The sequence below is a fragment of the Sciurus carolinensis genome, chromosome 17 (assembly GCF_902686445.1).
Source record: "Sciurus carolinensis chromosome 17, mSciCar1.2, whole genome shotgun sequence".
NCBI lineage: Eukaryota > Metazoa > Chordata > Mammalia > Rodentia > Sciuridae > Sciurus > Sciurus carolinensis.
The window spans coordinates 44,241,755-44,268,414 of NC_062229.1; the positions used below are offsets into that span (position 1 = coordinate 44,241,755).

Genomic DNA, 26,660 nt, shown 5'->3' on the forward strand with positions numbered 1-26,660 from the left:
CCCTGGTACTGGAAAAAAAAATATATACAACAAATTTCAAAAATGGGCAAAGGATATGAATAAACAGTGTTCCAAATAAAATATACTAACAGCAGATAAGCACCTGAAAAGATGCTCATCATTATCCATCAGGGTAAGGCAAATCAAAACCACAATGAAATACCACTTCATGCCTTCTTGAATGACTATCATCAAAAAGAGGGATAATAGTAAGTGCTGTCAACATTGTGAAAAAATCAGAACCCTAATGAAATGAAAATAAAATGGTGCAGTCAATAGGGAATACATTCTGGCAGTTCCCCCAAAGGCTAACTAACTACAGACACACCGTATAACCCAGTAAGTCCACTCTTAGGCATATACCCAAGAAAAATGAAAATACATGCCTACCAAAAAAATTTGTACAAAAATTTTCATAAGAGCATTTATCATAATAGCCCCTACATGAAAACAACCAAAATGTCCATCAAGTGATAAGTGGATGCATAAATGTGGAATATCCATAAAAACTGAATATTCTTTGGGCACACAAAAGAATAATACAGATAACATGCTGCAATATGCTATAATGAAAACATGCTTTATATAAGAAACCAGTTAACCACCCCCCAAGAAAATTTTTTGTATGATTCCATTTAAGCAAAATATTCAGATAAGGTAAATTCATAGAAACACAAAACAGAATGTTGCCTTAGTCATGGGATGGAAGAGTTGAGGAAAAGGTAACAGCTAAAAAGCATGGTGTTATCTTTTGTGGGTAAACAAGATGTTAGAAAATCTATTGTGATTATACAACTCAGTGAATATTTTAAAAACCTAAAAGAATAAGCAAATTTTATACTTTTGAAACAAAAATTAAATGTACAAAAAAAATGTGCAAATTTGCTAGTATACTTGAATTACCTCTACCACTTCTTTTTTGGTTTACTTCCTCCTTTTTCTTGTACAATTACCAAACTAAAACTCAAAATCCAAATGATTCATTTTACCTCTCAAAAAGTAACAAAGATTCTTTGTCATTCCAATGCTCATAAACCTAGTACAAACTTTAGCAGTAACAGATCATGACAATTTGAATTTAGTTTCTTTGCAATACAGAGAAGCAAGTTATCCTTTAGGTGACAAACATTTAATTTTAATTTGGAAATTTTCTTGTCGCTATCAGTTCTCCATTAGTAACAAGAAATATAAACACTGGCATTCACAGATTTAAGGTCTTGGCTTTTGACAAATTATGAATAATTGTCAACTTGCAGTCATTTATAAAGGACAGTGTGATTCTAGCCATTAGATCTGTGAAAGAATATAACAAAAACATGATCTATTTCATCAAGCAAAGCTGGTATGCAAGGCAGTGAGGTAGTGAGCAATTATAACCAACTCTCAGCACCTCTAACTCAACTGGTCATATGAAAATATTTATGGATCTTCAGAGACCTCAGGATAGAGATTCTGCAAATGTCATGGATCATTTATGATATTCAACACAATAGTTGAGCCAAGCAAAATATATTCTACTCTTTGTAGGAAATACTCTCAGCATATATCAAATTTCACTCAAATAATATGTATTTTTCTATACCTATGACACTATAGACTCTGATTTTATGAGCAGAAACGTTTTTCCTTAGATATACCCTAAAATTTTAGCTGGCAACTGCACTGCACATCTGTAATCCCAGCTACCTGGGAGGCTGAGGCAGAGGAATTTCAATTTCAAAGTCAGTCAGACAATTTAGTGAGAGCCTGTCTCAAAATAAAATTTTCTAAGAGCCTGTCTCAGAATAAAATTTTCTAAAAGGGCTGGGAAAGTAGCTCAGTGGTTGAGCACTTGCTTAGCATGTCCAAACCCTAGGTTCAATCCCTGGAACCGCTTAAAAAAAAAAAAATTAAATTTAATTGCTTTTAAACATGTATTCCTTAAACAATTACCACAAAAATGAATTACTGATAAGGACTAATTCAGTTTCAAAAACAAAACCATATTACATTTTTACCTCATTTGAGAATAACAAAAAAGTAGGAAAACTAAAAGATGCAGAATCATATATTTATTTTAAGAAGAAATAATTCGACCTATTAAATCATTTGTCCTCTTTTAAAGTAATATTTTGAAGGGTTAGAAGTGTCACTCAGTGGTTGAATGCAAGCTTAGCCTGCAAAAGGCCCTAGTAGATACCCAGCCCCCAAAATAAAGTAAAATAAAATTATGGTTTATTCAAACGCCTAAAAATAAATTCAACCAATACTGTAGCAACTTCCTCCGAAAAAGCCTTATATACACATAACTATCTATATGGAATGATGCAATTCAGGGATACTTTATATTTCTAACATATTCATACAACGTACTTGCACAATTCTTAAACACATGCTAATTCCCTCATATGATTCCAAGAATTCCTTAACTAGGTAACACATAAGAGATGCACCAAAATTCAGAGTTCTCATCTCTAACCTGACACACACACACAGAATTAGGTTGCACTCTTTAAGGTTCCAGAAAACCAGATAAATCACACTGAATGGAATATGACATACACCCATACATACTCAGTCAATAAACAGGTAAAATCCTTCTCTGCTTTCTGCCTAAACAAGTAACTGCACAGATGTTCCCTCACAAATATTCTTTAACTGTGATAGCAGACTAAAACTACAGAACCAAAAGGCAGGGTTTTCAGAGGTAAGTGTGCTGGGAGAGGAGTTACACAAAGATAGTACTAAGGAAATGATTTCTTCTAAAATCAGATATCACGAATTAAGTAACTCTGACTCCTGTTAGGCAGATAACTTTAATTTGCTATATTTTTGTAAATTAATTCATTACAGTTACTAGGAAATACCTTAAAGACAACACAGAACTTTAAAAATCAACCACACAACACTGTCAATCTTTTTCAAAAATAAACCAAACAAAAATTATGCTCTAACTTCTCTTTCTGAAAATAGTAATCACATTTTCATTGAAATATAAATGGGCAGATTTACTGAGCCACAAATAAATATTTGACACCAAACAATCCAACAACCATAATAATACACTTAACAAGCACACTAAACTATCTATATTAAGAAGCCAAACACATAAGAAATGTACAACTAATCATCACCTACCAATCAGTCACAGCAGAGGGACCCTATGCTTGCCAAAAGGATCACACAAAAGGGTACAGGATCTTTTTCTCCACCTGAACCAGTCCAAGCAACTATTTTGGAAATCAATAAAAGGAACAAAAACCACTGCAGACAGATCTAGCTTCCAAAGCAATGTTATTAGCTACCCAAATCCTCAGACCACATGTGGATTTCCTTACAAATTCCCTTAAACCAGAAAATTAACCAAAGCAGGTATCTTTCCTAAATTGTCTAAGGGGTTTATTATATGTAACTTCTACATTTAAAAATCAAAAGCTATTTTATGTATTTTGTTTTATTAAAAACCTCACATATGAACCAGTAATAGCATTTTCAACTAAATGTAAATCTCCAAATATTAGATGACACTATGGTTAAATTTTTCTTTTTTACACTACATAGGACTGTGGTTCAACCATTTATTTATTTATTTAAATAACCAATATGTAATTCTTTCCTCGGTCTCTTAAGCTTTCATGCATGCGTACAATATACACTTAAATAAAGTTAAATTATTATATGTAACAAGTAAAACTAAAACAAACTAAATACTACCCAATATATTAGAAGATAAAATATTTAAGAACAGTTACACTCCACATCACACAATATGTGGATTACATTTGTCAAAAATAAGCTTTAAATAAACTCCTTAAAACAAAGTCTCTTTTTTTGGTCAATAATCTAGTTTCAAAATTCATACAAAGTAATATACAAATAAGTTCACACATGTAACAATTTAGTTGTTTATAACATAAAGTTAGAAAAATTTGATATAATACAGGTCATTTTTTAAAAAACAAGATTCCCACCATTAAAAACAATAGTATCTTAAGAAACTGGTATAAAAAAAAAATCCAAACTGGAGTCTCTCCACAATCAGTCTACTTGTGAATTGGTCACCAAAAGCTAAAAACAATGATCTGCCATCTGAAATAGCAGTGATGGTGTAATCAAAAAAAAAAAAAAAATCTTAAATGGTCTTACTGAATAAAGAGATACTACTACTACTACTACTACTACTACCACCTTTTTTTAAACTAAAGATCGCACCCAGGCCACTTTCCAACGGAGCTACATCTCCAAGTCCTTTCTATTTTAATTTTGAGTTGCTGAGGCTTGTTTTGAACCTGTGATCCTCCTGTCTCAGTCTCCCAACCTGCTAGGATTATAGGTGTGTACTAATGCATCCAGCTATTTGTTTAGAGTCAAACACTCTCTGAACATTACTGGAAGTTTACATGACTCTCATGTAAAGAATCATGTTAGATTCATTACAAACACAATAAGCCTTATTAGAATTTTTGTTGACAACTATTTTGTTGTCAACTAGACATTTATCAACATAACCATCTGCAAATTTCCACTTTAATACATTTAGGGCTGGCAATATAGCTCAGTTGGTAGAGTGCTTGCCTTGCAAGCACAAGGCCCTAGGTTCAATCCCCAGCGTCGCAAAAAAAAAAAAAAAAAAAAGAATACATTTAGTTGGTACCTTTGTTTTCACACAAACAAACAAAAAAAATCAGTAAAATGAGAAATCATACCAAAATAGGGCTGGCTGTAGCTCAGTGGTAGAGTGCTTGCCTAGCATGTGTGAGGCACTGGGTTCGATCCTCAACATCACATAAAAATAAATAAAATAAAATAAAGGTATTGTGTCCATCTACAACTAAATATATATGTATATATGTGTGCGTATATATATATATATACACACATATGTGTATATACATGCATGTGCGCACGCGCACACACGTAAAAGAAATCATACCAAATAAATTCTACCTACCTTAAATGTTGGAAACATTTTCATTTTATCTACCTTCTCACCTTTAATGCATAAGACTAACAATTTAAACAATAAAAACTCTGTTGACCTGGTTCCAACACTGACCTCATATCAAAACAGAAATAAATGCCTTTAAATAGACAAACCACCATCCTTCAACTATTACACCAGACTCAGGATATAGTATTGGACAGTATATATATCTCCTCTCTTCTATGTACCATAGTATAAGGTTGTTTATATTTCTCCTCTCTTCTATATTACTGTATAGAATTAATCATTTCCACGAAAGCCCTTTTATTTCCTCTAAGTAAACAATGACCAGAAAATTGGGGATATGTCATCATGAAGGGAAAGAGCATTTTATATTTAACATCATTGCCTCAAATCACCCACTCATACTTCATCAACACAGGTGACCAAAAGAAATAATGTAAACCAGAAAAAACAGTTGAATATTCCTGCATTATTTTTAATTTTTTTATTTGTTCTTTTTTAGTTATACATGACAGCAGAATGCATTTTTACATATATGGAGTATAACTTCCATGTTCCTGCATTTTTAAAAGTCAATTTCCATCAATACAACTGAATAATTATAAAACAGCACAGATTTTATCTATACTATTGTTTTATCATTTAAGAAATCATTTGAGGGGCTGGGGATATACTTAGTTGGTAGAGTGCTTGCCTCGCAAACACAAGGCCCTGGGTTCAAATCCCCAGCACCACCAAAAAAAAAAAAAGAAATCATTTGAGACCCTAACACCTCTTCCACCAAGATAATTTTATTAGTTACCCTGTAATTTCACTATCTCATTGTATTACACTACTTTTGGCAACTCCATGTGCCAATGCAAACATGTTTGTTGAATATTCTATTTCTGCACAGAAACAATTACCACCACTGTCTTCCACAATCATTAAAGTCCAAGCCACAATGATGCTTTTACTCATTAGTTAGATTACAACAATTACACATCAGACCAACAGTTCAAATGTACCTTTTGCAAAAGATACAAGTAAATAAAAATCACAAAGTACTTACCTACAATTGGGAGGAGGGTCCAATGTAATTTCCGCAAGTTCCTTCTGAATTCTTTAAAATAAAGACAAAGTAAGTTATGTTAAAATGTTTTCATCTTAATATCAATCTATTTAATTAAAATATTATGTTTCAACAGTAATATTTTCCTTTTGCATGTTTTTAACTTGAAATAAATGTCTAAAACATCAGATACAATAACAAAGTAGTAATTTCTGCCAGTTTTGAGGATATATCTACAAAGGGTAATGAGATTGGCCACTATCACTGCTTTATAGCTCTTGGAACCAACACTTCATCACACCATTTAACAGCATTAACCAAAATTTTCAGTTTATATTGGAAACATTTGTTACACTATTTATGAGTCATTCTAACTTCCCATTTGTATGAGAAGTCTCTACACAGGATGGAAAGCTAATTGTATTAGGTTGAATTCGAGAATCCCGAATGATTCAATCAAATGACAAAGAAAGGAATATCAGGATTTCACTACAACATCTAAAATTTCTACCAAGACACATAACTATTTCTTCCTGAAGCTTCTAAATTATAGCAGGTTGGGGCTCTGAAGTTTGACACCATTCCTTCTGTTAGAACTATCCTGATATTACATGAATAATCTGTTTTTTCCTTCCTTTTTGGTAGGGGAGGACAGTGCTAGGGTTCAACCCAGGGCCTCACACATGCTAACCACTGAGCTACAACCCTAACCCTTTCAATTATTACTTTCTACTTTGATTTTTAACTGATCTAACGTATACAAAAGCTAACAGTGCAACACTATTTTCTAAGACTACACTTAACAATCTCACCTATCATTCATACCTTATTAAACAGACTTTGTTAAATCAATTTTTTAAAAATCTCAAAAGCATTTCTTTCTTTTGCCTTGGTTTTTAAATATGAGATTAACAGCTGGATGCCTGTTGTTGGGTAATTATTGTGATAGTACATCAATAATAGTTGACTAAAGAACCTTAAAGAGAAGATCAGAACAAAAACAATTACACTCAAATCATTCTTTACCTTTTTTTAAGATAACAAACAGAACTACTAGAATAAATGGAACTCCTCCAGTAGGACTGTTACCAATTTCCTAAAAAAACTGCTTGATACATAATTACTTATAAATTCATCCCTCTAAACCATGTGATTCAAAGTTAGGGAGGCATTATTAATGAGAGCAAGAACAATAAACTAAAAATCAAACAACTTTCATTTTAATTCTAGTATACCATTAATGGAGTCCATGAGCAAATATACTACTAACAGTGCCAGGCACGGTGGTGCACACCTGTAATCCCAGTGACTCAGGAGGCTGGGGCAGGAGAATCACAAGTTCAAAGACAACCTCAGCAACTTAGTGAGGCCCTAAGCAACTTAAGCAAGACCCTGAATCAAAAATAAGAAATAGAAAGGGCTGGGGAAGTTGCTCAGTGGTTAAGCACCCCTGAGTTCAGTCCCTAATACAAAAAAAAAAAAAAAAAAAAAAAAAAAAAAAAACTACTAAAAACTACTAACACCTACTCTGTGTCTCAGTTTTCTGTCCTATAAAATAAAAATATTAAACTCCATGATCTCTTTTATCTTTAACACACTATAATTTCCTTTTAATATAGATTCTATGATGTGCTTACATACATACAAGTACATATAGCCCATAATTAAAAGACAGAAGTCTCAAAGATCTGAGACCACAGAATACCATTTATGAATTTCGCAGAAGTATAAGACAGGCATTTCAAAACTAAATGGATACATTCAGGTTAAAAATGGCAAAGTAAACACATATTTACCTCCCCTGAGCTCAGGAACCCTCCTTGGGGTGAGGGACACATAAAATGCAAAAAGGAATAAACAACAAAGAGAAGTGGCAGATGGGTGTAAATCAAACAGGATGTAATGGGCAAAAGGGAGCAACAGAAATACATAAGTACGTAATAAAGATTCAAGGAAGGAGTGAGAAGAACATCAGAAATTCTAAAAGAAAAAAAGGTACATAAGAAAACCATACATCAAATATGAAGGAAACTAAAATGTAACATAATTTTAATCAAGTAATAGATGTTAAGGGGAAAAAGAGATGATCTATTTTTGCCTAAATGCTATGACTTATCAGGTAATCCAGGAATCATGGCATTGGTTCGTAGGATATCCAATCCTGACATGTTGTCTGGTGTGGTACTGGATATTTAGTTATACAATTTACTGGTCTTTTACTTATAAGCAAAGCACATAAGATGAGCTATTAGTTGCACAATACAATGTAAATATTACCAACCTTCAACCCAGAAGATGTGAAATCAGAAAGGGCAGCTAATTAAAAACCAGTTGAAAGAGGGTAAGGGAGCTAGACAATGTGGTGCGTGCCTGTAATCCCAGTAATTCAGGAGACCAAGGAAGAATACCAACTTCAAGGCTAATCTCAGCAACTCAGCAAGACCCTGTCTCAAAATAAAAATTAAAAGGACTGGGGATGTAGCTCAGCTGGTAAAGCAGCCATGGGTTCAATCTCCAGTATCCCCACCACCAAAAAAGAGTGAACAGGGAATAGCAGTAAACAGATACAAGAGTAATCACATTCCTATTTTACAAGGTAGAGAATCAAGAAATATTGTTGATATTTGAAGGAACAGGGAATAGAAATTTACATTCTTTAATTTTTTAGGGTATAAAGGCAACTAATAATCACTCTCTCTTTTAGTTGACTATCATAACTGGGAGGAGGGAAAAGGAAGAACTGGTAAAACTAAATATTTCAGATTAGAGAGTCAAAAGACAGTATTTAATAATTCAACAAAATATGAAATAAGCATATTATTTAGAATTATGCAAAAGAACCAACAAGGACTAAAACCAAAGACAGCTAAAATGGAGAATGGAATTAGGACTGTTAGGGGAAAGGGGATACACAAAAACCTGTTACTTTCCATTAAAAATATCTGTACTGCTTAATTTGTTATGAGAAACAAGAGTCACCTTTATAAACTGTTTTTATACTGAGAGAATGAAAACAATAGGCATTCAAAAAAGCGTGCTTAGCTAGGTATGGTGGTGTGCACCTCTATAATCCCAGTTACTCCAAAGGCTGAGGCAGGAGGGTTCAAAGTTGTAGGACAGCCTAGGTAACTTAGTAAGACCCTGTATCAAAATTTAAAAAGGAAAAAAAAAAATTAAAAAGGGCTGAAAATATAGCTCAGTGATAGAACATATGCCTATCATGCATGAGGCCCTGGGTTCAACTGCTAGTAATACAAATAAAGAGGGCATCCTTAAACTATCAAAGAAAACCATTTTTAACAAAAAAGAACTTTGGTATTTTCAAATAAATCATCTTGATTTATGTTTAGACTTCCCCTTTTGGTTTAAAAAATGATAAATCATAATTTTCTGTCACAGAATTCTAAAAGAACTTGAACCCTTCCAGACGACTGTAATTCCAAATCTACATTATTCAATGCAAAAAGCAATTTACTGATAAATTTGACAACTATGAGCAATGAGCCACTATATTATAATATATTTCAAACCACTGTTACCTAGGAATGGTTATATTTCTCTTGATAGAAAAGATTATACTAAAAATTGCTATTTAAACTGTTGTAAGATATCCTGCTGTTTTCAATGATAGCAATTCAATTCAATTTCTAAAGTTGTAATCATGGTATGCATTAAGTTGCTCAGTTCTTGACATCATGGAATAAGGAAGGTAACTATTTCAGATTCTGTCCCTTAGGGTGAGGAGAAATGAAAAAGTGTCAATAATTCACATCCATGGTGTACCTCTGGTGGGGGGCAGGTACTGGGGAATTAAATCCAAGGGTGCTTCATCACTGAGTCACATCCCCAAGATCTCACTAAAGTTGTCCAGACTGGTCTCAAACTTGTGATCCTCCTGTCTCAGCCTCCCTATTTCCTGGGATTTCAGGAGTGGGCCACCACACCTGACTTAGCATACCTTTCACATGATGATCTGAGGTCATTAAAAGTGAATAAAATAGAGCTGGGGTTGTAGCTCAATGGTAGAGCACTTGCCTAGCACATGTGAGGCACTGGGTTCAATACTCAGCACCACATAAAAATAAATAAATAAAATAAAGGTATAAAAACAAACCGTAACAAAAAAAGTGAATAAAATAAATTCCACAAAATTATCTAATTATCACTATTTTATGAGTGTGCTCATTTAAACAAATTTAAAAATTAAGGTTATTTTAAACAGGCAAGGGGAAAGACCAAGGCAATTATCTTTTAAGTCAAACCAACAAAAAGATTCCTCTCTTAGCAGTACTTTTAAGATAAAAATCAACTATACAACTATCTGCATTTCACACTTCCATTAGGCAACTATGGTGAGACTATAAGTTACTATGATACAGAAGTTAGTATCTACATAAAGTTACTGAGACAAGTCAGGAGTAAAGTACAAAATATCAGCTTATATGATTGCATCTAATACTTGAACTGTTATGAGAATGAATGAAAAGAGTGTAATAAGAATACTGTATGGGACTACCATTTGCTAAAAGAAAGGGGGGATTCATAACATGATGCATTCAAACTTAACTGAACTTGGTGCCAAAATCATACAGAATGGAGATTTGAAACACTCATTTTAAAATCAATATATGGAATTATTTCTTATTGTTTATTCTGAAACACGAAGCAGTGCATATGTACAATACACACACAAACCTTGGATTAAAAGAAATTCACAATTCATTCAGGGTTATGGAAACAGAGACTACAAAGGTGGCTGGGGAGGTGAGGGGTTTACTAGGGAGTGGACCCAGGAGTCCTCTACAACCAAGCTACATGCTCAGCTCTTTTTACTTTTTAATTTGAAACAGGGTCTCATTAAGTTGCCAAGGCTGGCCGTGAACTTGTGATCCTCCCTTCTCAGCCTCCCCAGTTGCTGGGATTACAGGCATCTGCTACTGAACCTGGCAACAAAAGTGATATTACAGCAGTTGTTGTTTTGTTTTGTTTTAAACCCTTCATAGGGTCTCTCTCTTCTTCCTGGTGACCATATCCTGGGTCATTTTACTTCACCCCAGTCTTCCACCATAATGTTCTGCCTCATATCAGGCCCAGAGTAATGGAACTGGTTATCTATGGATTGAGACCTCTGAAATTGTTGAGACCCAAATCAACTTTTCCTCCTCTAAAATTGTTCTTGTCAGGTCTTCTGTTAGTGAAAAAGTTGACTAAAACAAAAATTGATACCAAGAAGTGGGGTTGCTGTTGTGACTAACCTGACCATGTAGTTCAGAAGCTTTTGAAGCTTTCTGAAATTTGTGGGGATGCAAGCTGGAAAAGCTTTAGAATGTTACAGGCAGAACTTAATGGATGACTCTGGTAAGAGATGAAAAGACCAGAATGTCAACAAGACCATGGACAGTAAAGACTGGGTTAATATGGTTTTAGAAGAAAAGGAGGATTCTATTGGAAAATGGACTAAACCCCATTCTTGTTACGTTCTGACTAAGAAGCTGTCTACAATTTACCTATAACCTAAGACTTTCTATGAGGCTTTTAAAGGTAATGGGCTTTTTAAAAAATATTTTTTAGTTGTAGATGTACACAATATCTTTATTTACTTATTTATTTTTATGTGGTGCTGAGGATTAAACCCAGTGCCTCACACGTGCGAGGCAAGTACTCTACGACTGCACTACAACCCTAGCTCAGTAATGGGCTTCTTAATCTAGGCAGCATAGCACTCAGGCAGGGGCATGAAGTCAAGTTTATTAAGATAATCAGGAGCAGAAAGCAAAGCAGCGAGATTTGAAAATCTTAAAAGTTTAGCCAGAATTGAGTAAAATTGGGGCTAAGGAAGGTGTATTTGCTAAAGACATTACAGCCACTAAAAAATGCTAAAGCTTTTTACCCAGAGACAATAGGAAAGATGGCTCAGGGGCACCTCCACAATTGGTAAGACCACACCATCTCAAGCTCAAGAGTGGAAAAGTAAAAACTGTCTTGAGAAGAGACCAGTGTGGCATCCTGCTTGCAAAGGGGGCCTAGGAAGTTGTTGCATTGTGCTCAGACATCTAGGCACCCAGAGGCTGCTGCGGCTGTGGTCCCTAGAGGGTTGGCAACTGCTAAGGATAGTAGCAGACCTTGGCGTCAACCATGTGGTACTGGTTCTGTAGGACTGCAGGATACTGGAGATAGTGGGTCATGAAGGCTTCCACTGAAATTTCAAAGGAAGGCCTGGGAGGCCAGGTAAAGTGCAGCAGGGTCAGAGTCTAAGACCTGGAGAGGGCACTGTATGGAGATATGAGAAGGAAGCCAAGACAGCACGGGAGACTGCCAAGATTAAGCTTTCTCAGGAAAGCTGCAGAAATTGAGCACAGAGAAGCCTAGAGAGGCCCTGTGGGCTGCAAACAACAAAGTCATAGGGGTGGAGCCATACAAGCCCTTTGCAGAGAATAGCAAGATGCCATGTACCCCAGATGTTGGACATGAAGCTATAGAACTTGTTTTTCCAGTTGGATTTCAGTCTTGCTTTGGTCCCATCCCTTTTTCTATGCCCCTATTTCTCCTGTAGAGACTCCAGTTTACTCTGTGCCTTTATATACAGGATACATGTAATTTGCTTTTGATTTTTACAGGAGTTCACACAGAAAGTTTGTCTTTAATCTTAGAGAAGACCTTGGAATTGGACTTTTGGGACATCCTGGAACTGTTAAGACTATGGGAATTCTTGGAAGTGGGCTAAATGTATTTTGCATTGTGAGATGGGCATGATTTTTGGGGGCCAGTAGCAGAATGTTACGGTTTAGATATGAGGTTATGAGGTATCTCCCAAAAGCTCATGTGTGAGACAAAGGCAAGAAAAAAATGAAATGATTGTTATTAGTCTTATTAACCTAATCAATGCATTAATCCTCTCACAGGTGGTCACTATAAACTAGTCAGGTTTGGTTGGAGGTGAGTCATTGGGAATACGTGTTTAGGGTTTATATTTTGTTCATGATGAGGGGAGCTATCTCTTTCTGCTTCCTGGTAGCCATGTCCTGAGCCATTTTCCTCCACCACACTCTTTTACCATGAAGTTCCACCTCAACTTAGGCCCAAAGCAATGAAGTAGGCCATCTAAGGAACAAAATCTCAGAAACTGTGAGGTCCAGATAAACTTTTCCTCTTATAAAAAAATAAAAATCCTTCACAGGCCAGGTGCAGTGGCGCACACATTTAATCCCAGCAACTCAGGAGGCTGAGACAGAAGTATCACAGGTTCAAAGCCAGCCTCTGAAACTCAGCAAAGCACTAAGTAACTTCGTGAGACCATGCCTCAAAATAAAAAGGGGTGGGGACGTGGCTCAGTGGTAAAGTGCCTCTGGGTTCAATCTTTAGTAATGAGAAAGAAAAAACCCTTCATAACAAAATCATGCTTTATGCATATAAAAACATACCACAGAAAATTTCACCTTTATGTCTATGTCGAAAGCAACAATCAAAATAAGTAAATAAAAAAGTGAAAGGAAGATCAGTAGAGTAGAGGAAGGAGAATGGGGGAGGAAGGAGGTGAGGGTAAGTGGGAAGAACAGGGATTGAAATCAAATTCCAACCATGTATTTTGTCAAAATGAACCCAACTACTATGTATAACTATAATGCTCTAATATAAAAAGCAAAACTTTACAACACCTAAATAACTTTCTACATTTTCCCTAGGGACTGCATTCATCAGTCACCTACGAATTCCTATTTTAACTGAATCAACTTCCTTCTAAAATCAATTTATTGTCAAGAAAGCATCATGCATACAATTAATTATTAAAATATTGTAATAGCAAAGCAGTCTCTAGAACACACTACCACTGCATATAATGCTGGAGTCTAATTCTGAATGGTGATGTATACTATGTACCTGTCATTCTAAAAGACAACACATCAATTAAACAATTGGTACATCAACTATAAGATGCCCCCTGATTTCAGGCCATTAAAAGTTTCAATATACATTTAGAATGAACAAAATTCAGTAATTACACAAAAGGTTATCTATGCATAGCACTACCTCATGCTCATGTGGAAAAAAAACTTGGAGTCTATACACTGAAAGTTTACACTGGAATCAACATTTCAACCTAACAAAAATTTAGAGTTCAAAAATCTAACACTATTTCTAGAACAATAACCATACTGAGTGCCCAATATCATCATAATGTCTACTCTGAACAAAGCTAATTTGAGATAAATTTGATTTAAAATTCACATTTACAGATATGACAACATGTAAAAGAAGCAGCAGACTCAATTCAATGATCACCTCAAAATAAATGTTTTATTGAATTGACTAGTCAATGTGATCAAAATCATCTAAATCGCAGACATAGTCCAACTACATTCCTGCAAATGTAACAAGATATAGACATATCAAGAGAACAGGCTGTGTAAGAGCATGCCAACTATTTAAGAAACAAATTCTTGTCAAAGAAGGGCAAAAATGCATCAAAGATGTAACTACAATCTTTCCTTCTAACTCTAAACATGACAAATTAATTTACACCCTTTTTAAATATTTAAAATGTGTAATATCTCAAAAATGAGATTTTTTTTAAGAAAACATGTTTCTACAACAAATTATTATTTCTATAATTACAGTACATTTATTACAGCAATTGTTAGTTCTACAATTATAGCATATTTCATTCAGTAATTGAGCCCCTGTGTGTAAAGCACTTTTTCTGAGTTACAATAAAATGTATTTAATTACAGCATCTGAGTATTTCTAGTTTAACAATAGCATTGTTTCTGAGGTTACATCTCAATTTGCCAAAGTCTATACTAACCGGACTTGAAAACTGTCACTGCAGACTTTAACTGGCATTAAAAGTCTATAATTGATTACTATGTGCCAAATGAATACTTTTAACACATTTGGTTCTCACAACAGTTCTTTGAAAAGAGCACATTATTATCTTCATTTTATAAAAGAGAAGAATGAGGTTTAGAGACATTAAATTACATAGCCAAGATCATAGGAGCCACTTAGTATCAGGACCTATGTTCAAATTCAATTTCTATCTTTTAAGTTCAAGCTCTTCACTGCTACTGATTACCTCACAGAACACTACATAAGAAAAAAATTCTCATATGAATAAAAAGCAATTATCAATTTTAAAAAAGTATATGACTGGGGATATAGTCTCAGTGATAAAGTGGCATCTGCTTTCAATCCCTGGTACCAAAAATAGATAAATTTTAAAAATAAAAAAGTATAAACTAAAATTTTATTTTGAAACTTCCTCCAACTTTGAATCCTAACTGAAATCCTAATATCCATGGAAAATCTAAGCTCAGGGTTCTAAGGCAACCAGTGAATAAATATTGTAAACCATTATGCTAGGTACTATGAATATAACAGTGAATTTAAAAGATGTAGGTCTATTGTCCTCATGATTCTCAATTTTTTTCTGATTTCTCAGAAGTTTACTATTAAGTCAGGTGTGGCGGCACACACCTGTAATCCCAGTAGCTTGGGAGGCTGAGACAAGAGGATCGTGAGTTCAAAGTCAGCCTCAGCAAAAGCTAGTCTAAGCAACTCAATGAGTCTCTGTCTCTAAAATACAAAATAGGGCTGGGGATGTGGCTAAGTGGTCAAGTACCCCTGAGTTTAATCCCCAGTACCCCCAAAAAAGAACTTTATTATTAACTGAATTAGAGTAAGGTTGAGAAAGGGGAAGATAATTAAGCTTAACTAAAAAGTTTTGCATTAAAGCAGTCTGTTTATATGTAAAATGAATAATAAAAGACTAAGTCACTTCATATACTGTCACCCATCAGCTACCTAAGGACCTTACAGAGGAAAACTATGAATCAGAACTTGAAAATCACAGGTTCACAAGATTGAATTTGCCAACAGAGGAATTCTTTCAGCCAAGAAGCAACTTGTAAGGTACTTCTTACTTTCACCAATGCAACAACACTTTGCTACTGAGTGCCAATTTGGTACTACTTTGGACTCTTCACACACACCATCTCTAAAATCAGTTTTTAATTCCTTATTTAAAGAGGAAAATATCTTTTCTATACATATTTATCTAGTGAAATCTATCACTAGGTTTGAATATACAGTCTGCCTTTGAATATACTAAAATGAAGTAAAAGATGACCCATGTATTTAAAAAATGCATTCACACATTAAACAGTATACCCTCATCCATAAGCAAAATTTGGTCTTTGATACATCACCCAAAAGAATGAGTGAGGTATTTTGTAGTAGTGCTTCCAGCTAGAGAAAAGAGAAATCCTTGTTAATAAGCTGTCACAGGAGAGCAAAGCACAGGCCTACCAGGACTTTTACTCCCCATAAATCTGGCCAGTTCACTCTTCCCCTTTTCTGAAAAACTGAAGAGGCTTGTGAAAACCCTCATCAGAAGCTAAGGACTAAATAAGGGTGTCCTCATCTTCGTGAAGCTGTACAATTTCTATTTGAATAACCTCCTTTCTTTCATCCATTTCATATTTTTCTCCATTGCCCACCTTTCTTATCTATCCTAGCCTCCAGCCCCCCATGTCCCAATAGCAGGTCATTTTGCATTGTGGCCAGGCAGTGGAAGAATTAGATAGCTGAATCCCCCTGGACTTGTGTTGTGATAGTAAAAACAAACTGAACCCTTTCCCACCCTATCATGTTCCAGTATGGAGGTTTAAAGGCTTAATGTTCAGGGCTATCTGACTTTCACATAATTCCTCCAACAGGTCAGGGATCAGCAACACACCCCTGGGAAGGGGAAATTGAATACCTTAGTCCTTTGGAATAGATTTGCTGACTACTAACCATCACTCCATCTTTCACCAGGGGGGCCAGAAAAGGTTCTTCCCAACCCTAAAGATTGACTAAACCAAAGGAAATAAGGTCTTTGATCTTTGAGAAAGGAGTTTCCCTTAATCAGCATTATACAATATCAAATAAAACTACTATTCAAAATTCAGACTTTCCAATAAACCTAAAAGTTACATGTTGTGGAAAGCTAAATTAACATTTATAGACTACTTTTATTCACACTTCCTATTTGTTGTAAAAAAGGTATTAAAACACAGTAAAAACACAAAATTACAAAATCACATGACAAAAATCAGACTAAATTTAATTTACCTACTAAATTTAATTTACCTTTCAAATTATTTTCCAAGAGGCTCTATAATCTAGCAATATCAAAGCGGATTCCCTCAGGCTGGGGAGATAGCTCAGTTGGTAGAGTGCTTGCCTCGCAAGCACAAGGCCCTGGGTTCAATCCCCAGCACCCCCCAAAAAAAAAAAAGGGGGATTCCCTCTAAGCCCAACAACACGCCAATCATCATAAGAGATTTAAGTGTCAATAGAGATCATTCAAATACCTTACTTTCCAAATCTATTCTCTAAGGACAAAGAAAATCTATATCAAGATTGACCCACTGCCTAATGTAACGAAACCAAGAAGCATTTGTTGTTCAATTCCTACATTTTTTATTTTATCAACAAGGTATAGAAAACACATCCCCAGTCTTTTTTATTTTTTATTTTGAGATAACGTCTCACTAAGTTGCTTAGGGCCTTGCTAAACTGCTGTAGCTGGCCTTCAACTTGAGATCCTCCTTTTCCAGCCTCCTGAGCAGCTGGGATTACAGGTGTGCACCATGGCACCCAGCTCAGCAGACTGTTACTTAATCTTTACTCTGTATTACTGGACAGAAAAAAATATTATGGCCAGCATTTATGATTATAAATTAAACCACCATATTTTACACACGTCCTAATAAGACATAAGCACACATAAACACACTATGAATATGCATTTTAAATGTCATGCAGTTTAACAGACTTTAAAAATTTCTCCACAATTGAAACCATGTAAAAAATAAAATCTCGAAGGCAAAAGAAACATCCAAGAACTTCATGGCCCACAACCCAAGGGGAAAAAAAATGAAATGCAGTTTTCAAAAACAGACCTTAATATGATAAATTCAAAGGTTAGAATAACTCAGGTACCTTTTAGCACTAGTTGATAATTTAGCAGCTGTTTTGCTGGATATTTTTCCCTCCTTTTTCTTGGGCTGAACTTGCTCTCTTTCTGGTTCTTGCTGAACACCTTCACGCTGGTCTCCATCAGAACTTCCTCCACTAGTGCTTGGACTGTCATCAACTCTCTGTGCCTCAGTGGACATTTTAGATTCTAGATTCAAGAATCAAAAATCATTTAATCAGGTGTGGATACCTCCAGAATGGGGAGAAAGTGAGTCTAAAAACAGAACAAGTAAAACTCAGTAGTTGTATAAAATGGAAGCTGATTTACAAAACAGTTTGGGAATTGCCAAAACTTTTCTTTCATCCATTCATGTAAAATTTCATAGCAAAATATTCATAGCAACATTATTCATAATAGACACAAAGTAGAAGTAATTCAAATGTATAGCAATTATGAATGGATATTCAAAAAGTGGTATATGTACCTAAAAGAATATTACTCAGTCATAAAAAGGAATTAAGTGCAGCATCTATATGCTATAAGGATGAACCTTGAATCATTATACCAACTGAAAGAAGCCAGTCACAAAGGACCACAATCTGTACAATTTCATTTATATAAAATGTCCAGAATAGGTAAATCCATAGACATACAAAGAAACTAGGAATGAGGAAAGAAAGGAGAACAACTGGATAATGGTTATTAAGTTTCTTTGGGGGAATGACAAAAATAATCTTTGTTGTGATGGTGCACAACTCTATAAATATTCTAAAAACTAAAAAGTTAAACATTTTAAAAGGGTGAATTTGGAGCTAGAGGTGTAACTCAGTGGAAGAGAGCATGCTTAGCATGCACAAGGCCCAGGGTTTAATTCCCAGCACCAAAAAAAAAAGGTGGGGTGAATTTTATAGTATGTGAATTACATATCAATTGAGATGCTAAAAGGAAAAAGGAAAGGCGGAGGGTTGAGGGCCTAATCTCTTCCAGGCACTATGTTAAGCCCTTTGTACCATATTTGTGAGAAATTTGGACTAGTAAGTAAACCAACTTGCTAAGTGCCATAACAGTGATTAGTATAAATAGCCACAAGAAGAGAGAAATGGGGGGTGGGGGGACACTTCCACATCCATATCAAATCAGTACATCCTCAGGGTTGGGCTAAGGTTAAAATTCTCTAAACTAGTAAATTGTTAAGCTTGCATGATTCTAAATAAAAACTGAACCATATGACGGTGTCAGCACTGATCCAGCTATACACTAATCAACTATTTCATAAGGGTTATGGACTGTATTGAGACACTAAGAATTTTTTTCACAAAACATTCCATTGAAAATACAGTCAACAAAATCCTTTTGATTACTCTTAATCAACTAAAGCCTTGAAATAAAACTTTCTGACATGATCAAGAATAAGAATGGGTAAAAGAAAGATAACTTTAAATAAAGCATAGTTTATTACTATAACCAAATCCAAACTGACAGCTAGTTGACAATGATGAACATTCATCATCAAATATTTAACTTGCAGCTTGCTCTAAACCAAGGAGATTTTATAATAGAGACCTTTCATGGATTGTAATTTTTATAGTAAGACAAACGAAAAAGCACTGCAAAAGATTGGAAGAACCAGGAAGCACAGAGAGGTGAAAAGTCAACAGAAAATATCAAATGCCTTTACAGAGACACCACACACACCACACACACACACACAATCACCACCACCACCCTCAACCCTCACAGCTCCCTTCCCCATGCAAACAAAGAAAGTTCTGCCCAAACAGCTCTGAAACACACTGACAGGAAATCTACTTTTCCACCTGTTCTGTAAATGGAGAGCATTAGTCTCCACAGCTATGACATCTTTTAGAAGCACTAAAGTCACTTAATAGAATACTGAAATTTTATATCAGTATGTTTCATGTCTAGCTCTAAAAGTCCAAATATATTTCTTGCCTTTTTTGGTTGTTGTTTTTATTTCACTTTAAATTATCATTCTTGGACTTAAGATTGGTTGTTTTTTCAGTCTACTCTCAGTTAAAATATATCAGAAGTTTAGGGCTGAGGATGTAACTCAGAGGTTGAATACGTGCCTATCATGCTTGAGGCCCTGGACTCAATCCTTAGTAGGGAGAGGGGGGAGAGTGTGTGTGTGTGTGTGTGTATCACATATATCTATATCATATATATATATATATATATATATATATATCAAAAGCTTAAAACCTCGTATGTACACAATGGCATGTTAAAGCAGATTTGTATGGTAGTGAGAAAGAGAATAATGCTCAGAGAATGGTATTCAGATCTAGAAAAATGCTGCCAATAATATTTTAAGAAATATGACATGAGCGAAAAATCATTTTTATACATTTTAAACGAGAAGTAATCCATTATATGACAAATATATGGAAATCCAAAAGTTCTTATACTGAAGCTGAAGCTTTAGTTTAAAAAACTACAATTTAATAAACTATACCTAGAGTTTCATGTTAGTTACAAAGCTACACATTCTTCTCAATATTCTTATGTGCATTTACATACTATTTAATAATGACATGATTATATAATTACATTAAAAATTACTCAATAATGTAATGAGCATAATCTGAAATCAAAATTTTGTAAATTACTCCAGAAAATCAGAAGAAAATTAAAGTAAAAATTAGTCTCTCTAGGAAACTATTACGTGAAAGGGCTGGGAATGTAGCTCAGTGATAAAGCACTGGTCCAACATGCATATAACACTGGGTTCCTTCCTCAGCACAAAAAAGAAAAAAGAAAAAAGAAAATTATTTAAAATGCTTGAATAGGGGCTGGGGTTGTGGCTCAGTGGTAGAGTACTTGCCTAGAATGTGTGAGGCACTAGGTTCAATTTTCAGCACCACATATAAATAAACAAATTAAATAAAGGTCCATCAACAACTAAAAAGTTTTTTTAAAAAATGCTCAAAGAGAGGCATAATTTCTATAGTTTCATAATTTTAAAAAGTATTTCCATTTTTGATCTAAGACACTTTATGTCATACATATCTTTTTTTTTTTTTTTTTTTTTTTTTTTTTTGTACCAGGGATTGAACTCAGGGGCACTGAACCACATCCGAAGCCCTTTGTATTTTTTACTTTGAGATAAGGTCTCGCTAAATTGCTTAAAGCTGGCTTTGAATTTGCGATCCTCCTGCCTCAGCCTTCAGAGCTGCTGGGATGCAGGTGTGTATCACTGCATCTGGCTATTTCATACCAATTTATCATACAAACGACAAATTCATCTGAAGTCACTGAAGAACACTATAAAAACTATTAGAAGTTAAGTTTTCATATCTCTCACTAAAATATCAAGAATAAGGGGAGCCCCGCATGGTGGCAAACACCTATAATCCCAGAGACTGAGGCTGAGGCAGAAGGAGACTGAAGCAGGAGGATCACAGATCACAAGTTCAAGGCCAACCTAGGCAAGTTAGTGAGACCCAGTCTCAAAACAAAAAATAAAAAGGGCTGGGGATGTGACTCAGTAATTGAGAGCCCCTGGGTTCAATCCCCAGCACCAAAAACAAACAAACAAAAAGAATAAGGGGAATTTCTGCTGGGTCTATTTTTTATGTCTGATTATAAGAAAAGTATAGGAAAAATGACTGTAGTAATCAGTCACAATTAATTTTTTTGAAGCAAAGTAGTCTATAAATCTTTTTTTTTTTTTTCCTCCCCAGTTCTGGGGATTGAATCCAGAGCCTTACATTTACCAGGCAAACATCTGAGCAACATCACCAGCCCCTTCTTTCATTTTTATGTCGATACAGAGTTCCACTAAATTGCCAAAGCTGGCCTCCAATTTTTGACCATCCTGCCTCAGTTTCTGGAGTAGCTGGAATTACAGACATGTGCCACTGTACCAGTCTATGAATCATTTTAATTAGTTGGTGTCTTGTTTCTCTAAAGCACAAATGAATAAAAATTCCTGAATTAAAACCTTTCAAATATTATCTTCTAAATTAGCATTTAAAATTAATTCCTAAAAAGTTAAATTGATCCAATTATCTAATCTACGGAGAAGATAAATCTCAGGATTATAATCACAGATATATTCTCCAATGATAGTTTCAAAGAACTATGATAAATATTTTAATTTCATACTCAAAATAAAATTGGTTTCTAAAAACAAAATAATAAGATATTCCTAAAACGTGTAATATTTAAGATTTAAATATCATTCTTTCTTCCAACACAAATCACCCAAGTTTATATTAGCCAGGTACTCTATGCTGTAATTACATTAGCAACATATAATAAATGAAATTCATGTTTCATAAAAATGAAATGATTTGGTTGTAATAATTACTGATAATCTAAAAGCAATGATATTCCATAAATCCACATTGCTATACAAATAAGCCTTATAATCATATCTCACGGGATAAAATTGCAAAAGTAAGGGTTCATCGTAGGAAAACATTTCATTCTTTCATCTGTGCCTTCCAGTCTTCCTATTCACATTCCTAAACTTTTATACAATGTAAAATAATTTACATTTGTGCACAATATCTATCAATATCCAGGTTTTAACTGTAAAGATAAGGTGGGTTTATAGTTTGCCTACTGCCTATCATGTGCAAAGCACTGGGTTCAATCCCTGGCACTGAAAAAAAAAAAAAAGATATATTTATACAGGAAATAATAACAGACCACCCGATTTGGGGATGAAGTGTACTGTGTCCTACGATAGGCAGAAAAGGTCATGACACTTTACGGAAACATTCAATCTTCATCATCAGCCCACATATGAAACTCCAGAGAACCAAGTAGCATTCAAAGTGTCTCAGGAAAGACAAATATTTAGATTCCGAAGGTCCAGACTCAATGACCACGTATTCAGAAACATAATTTTCAAAAATTCAGGTATTTAAAACTAAGAAGAGCTTAAAATCTTTCGGAACTGCAAGACAATCTAGGATAAGTTCTAATACTTTCTTTTGTACTTTTAAATAAAAATATTTGAGTTGAAGCTAAGCAATATACAATATAAAACGATGAATCTTGAAAACATGCAAAGAGGTCTAGCAGCTACCAAGCAGAGGATGATGTTTTTCTAAACCGGCCTTAATTTCCTTTAGGGAAGATGGATTGGACATTTCTGGTTGGTCATGGGGGGGGGGCGGGGGGAGCCACAAGAAGCCACGCTTTATCTTCATTAGAAATGGTAAAGGGCAAAAGGATCAAAACATTATGAGAGAAGAGAGGGAAGAAGAGAGGAAGAGAAGGGGGGGGGGGAGAATAGAGGGAATCCAGTTTCAAATCAGGCCAGTGGGGGCTGCAGAGAAGAATCCAGAGAAAAATGGGCTTCTGATCCAAACTGTGACAAGCACCAGGCATCACAAAAGACCAATACAACACATACCCCACGCCAGGGCATACATAAATACACCCCACAAGGTCTTCTGCGGGCGGGCTACCGGGTGCAGCGGCAGTGGAGTCAGACCCTGCACTCGCCCGGAGAGACACCATGTGCAGCAATTATGCAATTAGGGAAAATCGCAAAGGATCAAGCAGGGCACTTTGCACCGTGACATTTATCCTGTACTTTTGCAAAGACTTAGTTCCAGGATGCGGCTGGGAGAGGGCAGGGGCTGGGAGGGTGAAGAAGGATGGGGAACTGAGAACGGAAGGGGGTAGAAGAAGGGCAGGGAGGGACGAGGCAGAAGGGGGGAGGATGGGAAAGAGGGGGAAGGGTAGAAAGGGCGAGAAACCGGGGCAGGAGGCTCTCGGGAGGGGGCGCAGGGAACCGGGCACGCGGGGGAGCCGGGGAGGCGAGAACTAGGGCGCGAGCGGTGTGAACAGGGACCTGCGGGGCGGAGAGGAGGTTGGGAAAGTGGGGAGGACGCCCTCGAGAGAGAGGACGCCCGAGGCGGGGGCACCGGCGCGGCCCGAACCAATACCTGAGGAAAGGGTGTCCGCGCAGGTCGCGGGCTCGAGACGAAGCCAGAGGACGGAGGGCTGCCCAGGCGCGAGGCGGGTGGAGGACTGGGGAGGCCCGGGGACGGGATGTCCCCAGCAGACCGTCTAGTCACCGAAAGCCGGACCCACGCACCACGCACCCGACCGCCCGGCCACGCCTGTCCCCACCGCGTTCCCGCCTGCCCGGACTCACCCTCAGCGCCACCGCCGCCACCCCCGGCCGTTCCAGCTCCAGCTCCCGAGGCTGCTGCCCGCGGTTGCCGCTGTGGCCGCCCCTGAGTCCTGGAAAGTGAAGCCAGCACCTCGGGAGCCGCCGCCGCCGCCCGCCCGTCCGCGCGCGCGCCCACGAGTGCGCGCGCCCGCCCGCCCGGGAGAGACCGCGAGAGCGCGAGCCCCACGTCGGCCGTGCGGCGCCGCGCGCTCCCCCTCCCCCCCTTCGCCCCTCCTCCGCCGGCGCGCGGCCGCGAGGGGGCGGGGGCGGGCGCGCGCACGGGCGGGCTGCCCCGCGGGCCGGGCGAGGGGGCGGAGAGGCGGCGCGGAAAAGTAAAGTGACAGCCGAGTCCCGCACGCGGGTCTGGTGGTGTGGGCGTGGGCGAGGGGAGTCCCACGAGGAAGGAACGTCAGGGACAGGGAGAAGTGGGGGAAACCGAGGCTGATGGGGCGGTTTGAGGGGAGGAGACGCGCGGGACCTTGACGGTCACGCGCGTTAAAGGGGAACGCTGGCTAGGGGGTGGGGGATTGCCCCAGAAAGGTGCAGGGAGCGACGGGTGAGGGACCCAGCGAGGCCTTTTACCCAGTCCATTGACTCACCTCAGAGCTTTCGCAAAGTAGCTGCAGTGACCGACCCTGTGGACGCGCTCAGTCAAACTCCGGGTGCCCACATGCATCCAAGATAGGAAAACTTCACATTGGCCTTCGAAAGTTCTTCCAGATTAAACCTGACCTGAACCAGGAAGGTTCTTCTCCCTTTTGGCTCAAACTGATACAGAATGCTCACCAGCCTTTAGCTAGGAGTTGCAAATCCTTTTGCCCAGGAATATTGGGGAGAGGTGTAGGGAGACAGAGCTGCAGCACTCTCAGATCAAGTGGGAAGCTGCCTCCATGCCCAATTGAAAAGAGTGTGGAAACTAGTAGTGCTAAAGTTGCCTGAGGGAACACTAGATTTCCAAATCATTTTTACCCCAAATAACTCCTATAAAAGTGGTTATTTTTTATAAAGAACTGCATGCTTGCAAACTAAGTTCCCACCAAATTTCCCCAGGTCTCCTACCAACTGAGTGCTATTACTGCTCCTAAACTTAGGTAGAGAGACTTTAGGAGCTTGGGGTTGGGGGGACGTTGTCCTGCCCACACACGGTTGAAGACAGACACCTTCTCCCGATATGCACACACACAAGGAAAGAGACAGATCTAGTCACTTGAACATAACCTAGCCAGATGCACAATTAGGTGAGGAAAATCAGCCTACCACAGGGGCCCAGCACTAGGCAATGAGCAGAACGAAGACACCCCAAACAGCCTAAAGAAGTCAGCACAATAAGATGAGCAAGTCAAGAGCCATGCATGTATCTAGAACTGAAAATTCTTTCATTGACTTTCTTCCTCAAGAAGGGACTATTATAACAGCCGTAGAAACTGCCAAAAGCAAGTTTTGGCATCTAGTCTGTGTGTATCACCATCAAGCAAAAATGAGAGCGTTGTTATGTGTCACTCTAGGATATCAATAGGTCCTATTGCCCTTAAACTCCAAAGTATATACTGGAGAATTGGAAATTAGCATATCCCATGCTTGTATAATTATATCAAAATGAATTCTACTGTCATGTATAACTAAAAAAAAAAAACCATAAAAAAGAAATTAGCATATCCTTGGTTTATCACTTATCTATTCTCGCATAGCTCTCACATGGCACAATATATTAGTAGTTGCAATGTAATAAAGTAATAGGAAAAGCTGGCATAAAATGCATTGTATTTCCCAGGCACAGTGGCACACACCTGTAATCCCAGAGACTTGAGGCTGAGGCAGGAGGATTGCGAGTTCAAAAGCTAGCCTCAGCAACTTAGTGAGGCCCTAAGTAACTGAGTTAGTTACTAAGTCAGACCCTGTCTCAAAATAAAAAATAAAAAGGGCTGGGATGTGGCTCAGTGGCATCATATTTGATTTTTAATACTTATCAATATGACCAAATAAAGCATTTCATAGAAAGCCTAAAATGTGTGCATAATTCATCTTATCTCATGAAATTTTTGTATATTATTATTTTCATTTTATTGATTATGTTTCAAGAAAACAAAAATCAAATCCTTCCATGTGTTTTGCAACTCATTGGAGTTTTTGTTGTTTTTATTTTTATTTTGGAGGTGTTTTGTTTGTGTTCATTTGGTGTTTTTTTTTTTTTTTTAAGGGGTGCTGGGGATTGAACCCAGGGCCTCACCCATGCTGAGCACTCTATACCCTACAACTGAGGACTCCCACCCCCAGAAGGCTCCCATTTCTTATGCTTTTCTCCAAATAAACATCCTGTATATTCTTCTGTATATATCCTGTTGTGGTTTGTTTGTTTATAATGAATGTTTTATAACAAATTACTCTCCTATTACAGAAAGTATAAAAATTATTTTATAATCCTTAGTCATTGGCAACTGAGCCAGGGATGCAGCAGTGTCACTTTCTGTCATTGTTGAAATCATTGAAAGAGGTTTCACTGCTTTGATGGCTAAAACTAGTTACAACAATACTTCATTTGTCTATAGATGTTTTACCCACTATT

The 26,660-nt window shown here is 37.0% G+C and overlaps 1 protein-coding gene and 1 non-coding gene across 3 annotated transcripts in view; one reads left to right on the forward strand and one right to left on the reverse strand.

Annotated features, from left to right (window-relative positions):
* Ube2e2 (ubiquitin conjugating enzyme E2 E2) overlaps positions 1–24,257 on the reverse strand; it is a 290,807-nt gene extending 266,550 nt beyond the window's left edge. The window contains exons 1-3 of one of the 2 annotated variants that reach the window (XM_047530323.1): positions 23,868–24,011; positions 17,964–18,147; positions 5,979–6,029 (exon numbers count right to left, since the gene is read on the reverse strand). In XM_047530323.1, the coding sequence (XP_047386279.1) occupies positions 5,979–6,029; positions 17,964–18,139 (227 nt within the window). In that variant the 5' untranslated portion in view covers positions 18,140–18,147; positions 23,868–24,011. Of the gene's footprint in view, positions 1–5,978; positions 6,030–17,963; positions 18,148–23,867; positions 24,012–24,079 lie in introns of those variants that run through there. The other variant, XM_047530324.1, reaches the window with a different exon arrangement.
* On the forward strand, positions 17,172–17,245 carry Trnaa-cgc (transfer RNA alanine (anticodon CGC)). The gene has a single exon. It is a non-coding gene; the product is annotated as a tRNA-Ala (tRNA).
* Positions 24,258–26,660: the final 2,403 nt, after the last annotated feature.